Raw genomic sequence first — 12,485 nt, 5'->3', positions numbered from 1 at the left:
TATATTTATCCAGGCAGATAGGGAAACACTCTGTCAGACGTTAATTGTACCTTGCTGATGCTGTACAGGCGTTAGGAAATCAGAAAGTGGTTAGTCCAGAATATCTAGCTTCTCAGTATTTATGTGGGGTTTACCCTGCTTATTTTTTGTTCCAACGGTGAATCTCAGGATGTTGGCACCAGTGGTTTCAGCCAAGGCAATGCTATTGAATATTAGGGGAATACGACTAGATTCCCTCATTGGAGAGGGTCCTTTCCCAGCATTTGCATGGTAGAAATGTCATTTGTCACTTATCAATTCAAATATGAATCTTGTCCAGATCTTCTTACCCATTTCATTCTCCGAAGAATTGCAAATGAAACTGAACACTATGTGACAATTAGTGAATATCCCAGTTCTGTTCCTACAGCAGAGCAAAGGTTATTGATGAAGCAACTGTAAATAGATGGGCCTCGGACAATGGTCCCAGGAACTCCTCTACCAATTTCCTGGGACTGAGATAATAGGTCTCCAGAAACCACAAACAACTTCCTTTGTGCTAGCTATGATTCCAGATAGTGGAGAGATTTTCCCATGCTTTACATTAATGAGTTTTTATTGTGGGTTTTTAATGTCATACTCAGTCAAAACACTGCCGTGATGTGAATAGCATTCACCTCTGGAATTTGGTTCTTTGCTCATGTGTAGATAATAATTGCAATAAGGAACAAGTGGTTCTAGCAGGTCTCAAACTAGGTAGAGGTCAGGTTACTGCTGCGGAAACAACTGATTGTATAGAACTAATTATTTTGCAGATAGTTGAGTATAAACTGTTGGAAGATAATTGCCTGAAGATTCAAAACACTAAATCTGTTTCTTAATCATGTCCTCGTACAATAGGAAAAGGATTAATCAACTGATCTACAGAATCGAACTATGAAAACAGTACTGAGCTGAATCCCTGTTCCGAGGTTTCATCACATCTTTTTAGATCTGCTCAGAAAATGCCAAAATACAACTGTATAAAATAGGACTGTCCTCGCAATGGTAAAATGGCCAATTGTACCAAATTTACGGGTGAAATTGATCAAATATGCAGTAAAGAAAATTGAAATTTAAAAGAAAGTAAATGTTTTATTTACTTATTTTCATTTGTGCAGTTTATTTTAAACTTACAATTTGTAATGGTATCTGCCCATCTTTCACAAATGAAAGAATAATGTTATTTAAATCCACAAATCTGGTTAGCTCATTTTCACGACACCATTATAAATTTAACCCAAGTTCAGCAAGTGTTTTGAAAAGTCTCAACTGCCTTCTAAATAGCCTTCAGGATAAAGTTTTTGAAACACAAGAAACATTCTTGAATCAGAGGTTCGAGTAAGCACTTGATTAACATGTCTCATCAGTGATTTTATCTTTTCTCTGTTGAGACTGGTCTCGTGTTTAACTGCAAATTACTGACAAGAATTTAACTGCTTCAGTATGGTCTTGAATTGATTTCTTGATATGCCTCGTGCATTCTTCAATAAATTCAATTTGTCTCTTAGGTGAAAAGTCATGTACCTGAAACTCATGAAAAGTCATCTAACTGAAATGTGAACATTCACTCACTCTCAAGAAGCCTGGCCAGTTGAGTACTTGCAGCATTTTCTGTTTTTATTTCTGATTTCCAGTATTCACAGTATCTTGCTTTTGCTAAATTACTTCAAGTCTTTCAACTTGTGTCTCTCCCATTTTCACAGTCAACATGATCAGACTAAATCAATAACAGAAACTCAGTGGGTCTGGAAGCAGTGTTCTAAAAAAGAGCCAGACCAGGCTTGAAATGTTAACTCACTCTCTACAGATGCTAACAGATCTGCTCAGTTTCTCTGGGTCTTTTTGAGATCTCCAGCATCCATGGTATTTTGTCTTTATTCAAATATGATTACCCTCGGTTTACGATAAAACCTAAAATACTGACATTCGATTGGGGCTTGTGCTTTTTGCTTCTCTTTTCTTTTCAACAAACAACCAATGGACATCTTTTCAATCTCTTTCTTGCATAGTGCATTCCTTGTGTGTGTTTCTTTTTCATGGTCAACTTTTCCAGTTGCAATCTGCAAAGCATCCAGTTTACATTGCTAAGATTGGAAGTAAAGCTTGCATTGCTGCATGGAATCTCTGCATTAGGAAGAATGTAGAGAGAAGTACGTGGGGAAACAGTTTCCATTTGATATCACATTTTGGATGAACTTTTATTTCTGAGTTACATGTCATTCTATTCTAAAGATCTTGCAATTGAAAGAATTTCATGAACTGTAATATGAGGTGGCTCACATTCATTTATTTTACTCTTTCTGCTAATCCTCCAGTGCTTCATCTGCACTTGGACTAGGAGAATTAGTACCTTCAATTTTAGACTCAAACTGATGTTGTTTCATAAAAATCAATAAAACTGACGGCAGAGAAATTCACCATTGGGCATGTAGTGTTTGTGCTGCTTTATTTAAAGTGTCATGTTTAATCCCACATTTCTGCCTTCCATATAGAATCCTTAAATTTCCTCAAGTACTTAACTTAAAATTACTTATGGAATCAGCTTTCACCACCTTTTTAAGGTAATGTCCCAGATCCCGATAACTTGAGTGAGGACATGACTCATCTTCCCCCTATTTTTGCCAATTATTTTGAATCTATTACCTCTCGTTGTGAACCCACTTGACATGAAAAGACTTTTTCCCCCTCAATTACATTTCAAAACCCCTGATCTTGAAAACTGATGCCAGCTCACATCTGAGTGTTTGCCTTTCCAAGGAAAACAGTCCGAACTTTTCCAACGTCTGTGTGACTGAAGTCTCTCATTGCTGGTAACAGCAACATAAACCTCATGTTGTCACTTTTAATGTCATCTCATTTCTCCTTAATTGTGGTGCCCAGAATTACCCACAATACTCCAGGTGAGGCCTAATCAGGGATTTACAAATTTAGCAGTGAGCTCATTGCTTTTATAAGGGATATGGGGCGGGTACGGTCTGTTTCCATGCTGTACATCTCTATGACTCTATGACTATTCCTCTACTTAGAGATCCAAGTAAATCATATGTCGAGAATACATTATGTGCTAATTTTTCCTTTAAGGACATATAGGCCAACCGCTGTATCCACGGGTCCGGTTTCCACTGTTTCAGTTACCCGCGGTTTACCGTGGCCTGAACATATTACAGGGAACATTCCAGAACCAGGAACCGGGGGCTGCCGGGAAGGTAAATTTCCTATTTAAATGAATGGGTTTGTGACTATCCATGGTTTCGGGCTTCCGCGGTAGGTCTTGGAACGTATACCCCGTGGGTACCGGTGGTGGTGGTGGGGGGGGGGTGCTACTGCAGTTTGTCTTCTCTGAATATTTTCTACTGCTCTATTTTCTATTCTTCCTTATCCTACAATCACCTTTTCTAATCCACTTATGGTAGCTCCCTTAACTTACTAAAATGAACTCTGACCAATAAAGTACTTGTACCTCCAATTCTGGTTAAAAAAATTTCATTGCAATTATGCAATCTTTTACTAGTTCTCCCTCATGTCCTTTTCAAAAGATCTTTCTCCTCTCACCTTAAAAATATGCCCCTTAGTTTTGAACTCCCCTATCTTAGGGAAAAGACCTCTGTTATTCACTTCATGATTTTATAAACTTCTAGAAAGTCACTCCTCAACTTCCTACGCTCCAGTGAAAACCAGATGTAACTCCACTTTCCTTCTTGCTAGACTTCATACATTGAGAAAATTCTCCTACACCAATACATGAGAAATTATTTATTCTCTGACCAGAACTTCATGATATAAATTGCATAGAAACAAGTTTCTTTTTACTATTCTATTCCTGCTAGAGATCTTTGAAGCTTACCAATAAACCCCTTATCTCTCTATATAAAAAGAATGCCCCCAGTGCAACAGCTGTTCCTCAACTCAGGTCAAATTATCTGGTAAATCCTCCAGTAAATCCTCTTTAGACAAGTAGCACCCTTAAATCAATATCACCACACCTACTCCACCCCTGCCTTTTTTCATCATTTTTGGAATAATTTGTAATCAGGATTATTAAGAACGCATTATTGAGTCTGTTTGAACCATGTCTCTATTAATGCAGTCACATCATAGTTCCATGTGACAACTGGTGCTACAATTCTTGTAATCTTATTTGTTAAAGTCATTAATTTACTGACAAATTTGTATCATCTTTACCACTTCTGCTATTTTTCTCCATCTGAGCTAATCAGTATTTGGAATATTTCTAATTTTACCACTGTTCATATCTATTTTGCTCATTTTCGCTCCCCTGTTATCTTCGGGTTACCTTCTCTCAATAAAATTAGCTTGATACCTTCCCGGCCACATTAGTTAACCTTTCAAGTGACATTAGCCCAGGCTCAGTGTAGGTGCAATCATTTTGTCAAAGTGCCCTCTCTCCAGAGCCCAATCAAATACTTCAAGAATCCAAATCCCCCTCTCTTGAAGTTCCCCAACATTTACCTGCACCATCTTCCTGTTTCTGTATTCTGTAAGAGCAAACCTGAAATTTTGACTTTTGGAGGTCTTTTTTCAAAAAACATTTTCATTGAGAAATTTTTTCTTTACAAAATTATACATTTACAAAAATATAACAATTTAAAATTATAACAACAATTACAATGAACTAACTACTACCCCACTCCACAAATCAAAACTATACTCACTACAAATCAATAAATAAGTAAATAAATAACGCCACTCAATGCACACACACCAAAGCTCCCAACCTTCAGAAGTATTACTTATTACACCCCTTTTAATTCAGGATTCTTCCTCTCAGGGCACAAGGCTCACTAACCCTAATCATCATGGCTAAACAAAGGCCCTAATTAAAATGGCAGACAAATCTGCTTCCAGGTAATTCAAAAAGGGAGGTCCTATTTTTAACCTTTTCCTAATTGCTGACTGACGGTCCTCAGAAATGTTTGAACACTGATCATTAAATTCTGGATGCCCCTGTTTCCTCATAGAAAATCTTGACTTGGTGATATTCTTCAGCTTGGAAACAGGGAGACAACATGCCATTGTGGTAATCACAAAGGAATAATAAAAATGTTTGTCCAAGTAACTCGCTAATGAAGCCTCAGACAATTGCAAATTTTGCCCTTACTTGCTCCACCACCGTGTACAGTAAAACTTCCCATGACCATGCGAGACCTTTGTTTCTGCATTCTTCCAAGATAAAATCAATCACCCTGATTTTCAAAATTGAAAACAGGTTAGTGAGTGCCACTAGCCTGAGGAACCTCTGCGATGTGCTTTCTATCTAACTGGTCTAGTAGTCACCTAGCCCCTCGCCTCTTGCATTCTGTTGAAATGCACATTTGAGGAAATGTTCAGGCTCCCAGATGCATGGCACTGAGTTCAAGCAATTGGTGCCAATCCTGCATATTTGTGAATTATCCTAAAGTTTTCACACAGAACTGGACATGGGTTCAGTAAGTCCAAACTTCAACAAGAGAGAATGCACTCATCTCCTCTTGACATGCGTAGCATTATCATGGCCATGGTTGCTAAAGCACATAACAGAGCTCTCTAAAAATCTAAAACTCACCTGAGACATTAACCTTCAAAATTTATAGAAACCAGCCATAATATTCTGCAATGTGATAACAGCAACTTAACTATAGGTGTTAGAAATTACAATCTAAGTCAGAAAAGAAGACACAGATAAGTAAATCTCATGGCTGAAAAGCCAACAACTTCATAAAATGAATCCACCAGTGCTCCCAGTCCATGGTAGGTAAATAATGTTTTTGAATTTCTTTCCCAAATCTTCATGCTCCTCTTACTCTAAATCATTGCTCTCCCTGACTTTCAGCCATTCTAACTTTTATCTGTTGTCCTCTCATACATTTAGTTCCTCCTTGCGCTCTTGCACCCCACTTGCACTGAACCTACTGCCAGTTCTTTCAATTTCATCTCCTGTCCTTCTGCACAACTTCCCCTCAGCATCACTAACCTTCATGCTATTTTTCCTCAGGGCTGCACCTTTCACTCTCTGATTTGGCCACCAGCACCGATGCTTTCAGCTGCTGTCCTCTTGCACCTGTTTCCTCTCAGGCTGCCTTTCTCACCTCACATTATCATCACTAGCACCAGAAATGAGATGTACTGGACATTGCATCATGCTCTATAATCTCCCTAACTCTTTTGATACATTGAAGATTTTTCTTAATTGGTCTCCATGCAAAAGCAGACAGCTGCTTTCCATTTCATTATTCATTAGTCAAGTTAGCCTGACATCCGACAGATCTCTGCTTACTAATCAAGAAACAAAAAGGTCCACAATTGTCCAAAAACACTGGGTGAACTAGTTTGGGTGCCCAAGGCTAAACAAATTATGATGTCATCCTATGACATGCTGGCACTGTCGAGTAGCTGGTGCAAAGATCAGTAAGTATTACAAACCAACAGAATTATGGAAATCAATGATAATTTTTAACTTTCCAAACATAGACTGGGACTGCCATAGTGTTAAGGATTTAAATGGAGAGGAATTTGTTAAGTATATGGATGTATCTATTAGAGAAGCTGCAAAGTTTGACCTACTCTCGGAGAAATTAGGCAGGCCAAGTGACGGAGCTGTCAGTGGGGGAGCACTTTGGGACCAGGGACCATAATTATATTAATTTTCAAATAGTGATGGAAAAGGATAGACCAGATCTAAAAGTTAACTATCTAAATTGGAGGAAGGCCATTTTTGACAGTATTAGCCAAGAAATCTGAAAAGTTAATTGGCGATGGACATTTGCAGGTAAATGCAATGAGGGGTTGCGATGGCCTAGCAGTATTATCGCTGAACTGTTAATCCAGAGATCCAGATAATGATCGGGGACCTGGGTTCGAATCCCACCACGGAATTAAGAGTCTAATGTGACCATGAAACCATTGTTGATTGTTGGAAAAACCCATCTGGTTCACTAATGTCCTTCAGGGAAGAAAACTGCCATTCTTACCTGGTCTGGCCCATGTGTGACTCCAGACCCACAGCAATGGAGTTGACTCTCAACTGCCCTCTGGGCAATTAGAGATGGGCAATAAATGCTGGCCTAGCCAGCGACAGGCCTGATCCCATGAATGAATAAAGGGACAGCTGGAAAATGGGAAGCCTTCAAAAATGAGATAGCGAGTCTCCAGAAACAGCATGTCCCTGTTATGGTGAAAGGCAAGGCGGCTAGATGTAGGGAATGCTGGATGACTCACGAAAATCAGGTTTTGGTCAAGCAAAAGAAGGAAGCATATGTCACGTATAGACAGGAGAGATCGAATGAATCTTTAGAAGAGTATAAAGACAGTAGGAATATACCTAAGACAGAAATCGGGAGGGCAAAAAGGGAACATGAGATAGCTTTGACAAATAGGGATAAGTAGAATTCAAAGGGATTTTGTAAATACATTAAGGATAAAAGGGTAACTAGTGACAGAACAGGGCCCCTCAAAGATCAGCAAGACAGCCTTAATTTGGAATCGCAGAAGATGGAGGAGATACTGAACGAGCATTTTGTATCTGTGTTTACTGTGGAGGAGGACATGGAAGAGAAAGAATGTAGGGAAATAAATGGTGATGTCTTGAAAAATGTCCATATTACACAGGTGGTGGTGGTGCTGGATGTCTTAAAATGCATAAGTCCCCTGATTACGTGTACCCCAGAACTCCTGAGGGACAGGATTTACATGTATTTGGGAAGTCTAGGACTGATTAGGGATAGTCAACACGGCTTTGTGATTAGGAGATCATGTCTCAGGTAACTTGATTGTGTTTTTGGAAGAAATAATGAAGATGAGGGCAGGGTAGTAGACGTGATTCACATGGACTTCAGTAAGGCGTTTGACAAGGTTCCTTATGGTAGACTGATTAGCAAGGTTAGATCACATGGAAATAGACAGGCAGGAGGCTGGAAGAACACAGCAAGCCAAGCAGCATCAGGAGGTGGAAAAGTTGACATTTCGGGTGTAAACTTTCTTCAGGACTGGGTTGGTGTAGGGGGAGCTGCAGATAAAGGGGGAAGAGTGGTAAAGTGGGGATAGGTGAAGACAGGTCGAGGGTATAACCTGGTTGGTCACTGGGAGGAACGAATCTGGTTGGTGGGAGGGAGCAGTGGAAGGGAGAGAGGGGAACTGGGAAGGGAGGTTATTTGAAATGTTGAGTCCTCCGGGCTGTAGAGTGAGGTGTTGTTCCTCCAAGCTGCAGTTTGGTTCATTGTGGCAATGGAGGAGGCCAAGGATGGTCATGTCGGAAAGGGAAATAAAATAAAGATATGGAGGTCCGGTCAGCCTCTGCAGGTCTGGCCGAGATGTTCGGTGAACCTTTCCCGGAGTTTACGTTTGATCTCCCCGATGTGGAGAAGACCACACTGGGAGCACCTAATGCAGTAAACTCGGTTGGAAGAGAGGCAGGTGAACCTCTATCTCACCTGGAAGGATTGTTTGGGGCCCTGGATGGAGATGAAAGTGGTGGTGTACTGGATGGGTGAGGAGGGAGAGCTGATGTGCTGGCTGGCTGCAGGTTGGCTGTAGGACCTGGGGTGACCCTTGGAAATGTAGTCCAAGTTTTGGTTGCAGAGTAGGCGGAGCCAAAAGTGGAGGCAGAAGCTGGAGGGAATACAGGGAGAACTCGCCATTTGGATACAGAATTGGCTCCAAGATAGAAGACAGAGGGTGGTGGTGGAGGGTTGCTTTTCAAACTGGAGTGCCACAAGGATCGGTGCTGGGTCCACAGCTTCTCATCATTGATATAAATGATTTGGATGTGAGCATAAGAAGTATAGTTAATAAGTTTGCAGATGACACCAAAATTGGAGTGTAGTGGACAGCGAAGGTTACCTCAGATTACAATGGGAACTTGATCAGATGGGCCAATGGGCTGAGGAGTGGCAGATGGAGTTTAATTTAGAAAAATGTGAGGTGCTGCAATTTGGGAAAGCAAATCTTAGCAGGACTTATACATTTAATGGTAAGGTCCTAGGGAGTGTTTCTGAACAACTCCTTGAAAGTGGAGTCGCAGGTAGATTGGATAGTGAAGGCGGTGTTTGGTATGCTTTCATGGAATACAGAGAGAACTAGCCATTTGGGTACAGAACTGGCTCAAAGAGTGGTGGTGGAGGGTTGTTTTTCAGACTGGAGGCCTGTGACCAGTGGAGTGCCACAAAGGTCAGTGCTGGGTCCACTACTTTTCATCATTTATATAAATGATTTGGATGTGAACACAGGAGGTATATAGTTAGCAAGTTTGCAGATGATTCCAAAATTGGAGGTGTCATGGACAGCGAAGGTTACCTTATAGTACATGAGGATTGTGAACAAATGGGCCATGGATTGAGGAGTGGCAGATGGAGTTTAATTTAGATAAATGTGAGGTGCCGCATTTTAGAAATGCAAATCAGGACTTATACACTTAATAGTAAGGTCCTAGGGTGTGTTGCAGAACAAAGAAACCTTGGAGTGCATGTTCATAGTTCCTTGAAAGTAGAATTGGAGGTAGATAGGATAGTGAAGGAGGCATTTAGTATGCTTTCCTTTATTGGTCAAGCATTCAGTATAAGAGTTGAGGGGTAATGTTATGGCTATACAGGACAGAGATTAGGCCACATTTGGAATATTGTGTGCAATTCTGGCCTCTCTCCTATAGGAAGGATGTTGTGAAATTTGAAAGGGTTCACAGTGGCAGTGGTTAGCACTGCTGCCTCACAGCGCCAGAGACCCGGGTTCAATTCCCGCCTCAGGTGACTCTCTGTGTGGAGTTTGCACGTTCTCCCAGCGTCTGCGTGGTTTTCCTCCGGGTGCTCCAGTTTCCTCCCACAATCCAAAAATGTGCAGGTTAGGTGAATTGGCCAGGCTAAATTGCCCGTAGTGTTAAGCGAAGGGGCAGACATAGGGGAATGGGTGGGTTGCGCTTCGGCAGGTCAGTGTGGACTTGTTGGGCTGAAGGGCCTGTTTCCACACTGTAAGTAATCTAATCTAATCTAAAAAAAAGATTTACAAGAATGTTGCCAGAGTTGGAGGGTTTGAGCTGTGGGGCTGGGGCTGTTTTCCCTGGAGTGTCAGAGGCTGAGAGGTGACCTTATAGAGGTTTATAAGATCATGAGGAGCATGGATAGGGTAAATAGACAAGGTCTTTTCCTGGGTTGGAGGAGTCCAAAACTAGAGGGCATAAGTTTAGGGTGAGAGGGCAAAGATATAAAAGGGACCAAAAGGGCAACATTTTCTCACACAGGGTGGTACGTGTATGGAATGAGCTGCCAGAGGAAGTGGTGCAGGCTAGTACAATTGCAACATTTAAAAGGCATCTGGATGGGTATATGAGTATGAAGGGTTTAGAGGGATATGGGCCAAGTGTTGGTAAATGGAACTAGATTAATTTAGGATATCTGGTTGAATTGGACGAAAAGGTCTGGTGTGTGCATCTCTCTAACCCTAAGTTATGCATGCTTTATGTCAGATTATATCAATTATTCTGTGAATTGACAATTATGTACCACACAACAGTTTATAATTTCTTGTAGCTTTCTGTTAAAGGTAAATAAACACATAAACATGAATAAAACTTGCATTATTCCATTTAAACATTCAAACTTTTAAACATTGGTTTCCTAAATACCTACTGCCCAATTTGTCAGCTGAATTTGTTGAATACCAGAGACCTTTGAACTAAATACCATGTAATAATCCATTGCAGAGGGTATCATTGTTCTTTTAATTCATCTCAGCAAAAATTACTGAATACAAAATGCCATATGCAAAATTTCGACAAGCTCCAGAGTTGTAAGTTGCCTTCCAACCCCTCTCAACCAGGTAGCATTCACATTGACTGGCAGCTTTATAGCTTTCAACACAACTGGTTCTTACAATAGGGCAAAAGTTCAAAAAAGACCCGCCAAAGCTGAGAATTAGCTCACCTTCGAGGCTTGCGGATGTCCCACAGGCCCACTCCTTCTTTAGAATTTGCAGTAGCCAGAAGTCTGGGCTCAACAGGGTTAAACATCACACTGTGAAAGGCTGAGGGGTAATTTGCCAAACAAAATGGTTCTGGAAAAGTGAGACACAACTGCAGATTAATGTTTGGAGATGAGGATTAATGTTCCATAAGAAGTTTCACTCAGGATATTACTTTAAATTTTTGGTAGAGAATGGGTAATCAGAGTGGCCCCAGATTTGCTGCAAAAGACCATCTCATTAGATTTCAGTTCTGGTTGCACTTCTTCACTCACACTAGAGTTTGTGCTGCAAACTAAACTAATTGATAAATCACCATAAGCAAATAAATTTAAGGATTTGAATGGCTCACTGAGTAATGTTTTTCCTTGAAGTTAATGTAAAAGAAACAATCTCAGTGATTCTGCTAGACACAGAAATTGGATATTTTCTAGCAATTCACAGCATGTTGACTTGAGGAAGCAGTATATTAACGGTTGGCTATTTACAAATTATACATCCTAATAGTTTGGGGTGGAGAGAGGGGCACAGGCTGAATGAGGCAGATGGTTTCTGCCAAGTTCGATGAAGCAACTGTTTGCAAACATAATTCATTGCATATCATTTTGCAAGTCAATTTAACTTGCATACTTTTTGGATGATTTATTTGGCACATATCGAATAATGGTAATTTAAATCAAACTTGTCTTTAGAGGATGATTGTTTCCAGTAACATTAAATAACAGCCCCAATAGAATTTGCAGCACAAATATAGAAATTTCTTGTCACACATGGGGAAGAAGATGGAGAGTTCTTGAAAAGCAGACAAGTGCATGTCTAGCACTTGCAGCTTTTACACAATTCCAAGATTTTGGATTTGCAATTCAATCATATTTGTACCTGAATCAGAAAGAAAGAGTTAGATTTCAACGGAAACCTACAGCTCTTCAGCAAACATATCAGCATAAACATTTCCATTGCATTTCCATTTTTGTTGCCATATTGGATAATGTGGAAAGCTCAATTACAAAAGGTGAAAGGTATTGCACTAGATTTGATCTGTAATTTAAATAATATTGACAAAACACAAAGTCAAACAGTCTTGAATTTAGCTCTGATATTAGAAGATAATATTCTCAAGCATTTAATCCAGAGACCAATTTTTAGTAACATTTTCATTAACAAAAATAAACAAATAAAGAACAAATGATGATTGCTAGCTGATATACTTCAGTTATCGGGTGGAAAACTGACAGGTGGTATATTAACTGCAATGAATTGCAGTTTGGAGATAGTAAGGACTGCAGATGCTGGAAGTCAGAATCGATAAAATGTGGAGCTGGAAGAACACAGCAAATCAGACAGCATTGGAAGAGCAGGAAAGTCAATGTTTTGGGTTAGGACCCTTCAGGAGGCAGTTTTTTTGGATCAATATAAATGTGGAAAAGCCTCAAGACACTTCATGGAAGCACAGCAGAAAATAAACTGATTTAAAATGGGGTGACTGAACATTTGTTCAGAGCTGAAAGTAGACTTCAAGG

The 12,485-nt window shown here is 40.1% G+C and overlaps 1 protein-coding gene across 1 annotated transcript in view; it reads right to left on the bottom strand.

Annotated features, from left to right (window-relative positions):
- Positions 1 to 12,485, bottom strand: part of dcaf5 (ddb1 and cul4 associated factor 5) — a 102,505-nt gene that overhangs the window by 52,043 nt on the left and 37,977 nt on the right. The window contains exon 5 of the mRNA XM_043698096.2: positions 10,929 to 11,058. Within this exon, the coding sequence (XP_043554031.2) occupies positions 10,929 to 11,058 (130 nt within the window). The remainder of the gene's footprint in view (positions 1 to 10,928; positions 11,059 to 12,485) is intronic.

This window comes from Chiloscyllium plagiosum, unplaced genomic scaffold (genome assembly GCF_037043375.1).
Source record: "Chiloscyllium plagiosum isolate Xiang-an unplaced genomic scaffold, Cpla_swu_hap1 HiC_scaffold_8, whole genome shotgun sequence".
Taxonomy (NCBI): domain Eukaryota; kingdom Metazoa; phylum Chordata; class Chondrichthyes; order Orectolobiformes; family Hemiscylliidae; genus Chiloscyllium; species Chiloscyllium plagiosum.
This window is presented reverse-complemented; position numbering and strand designations above follow the sequence as displayed.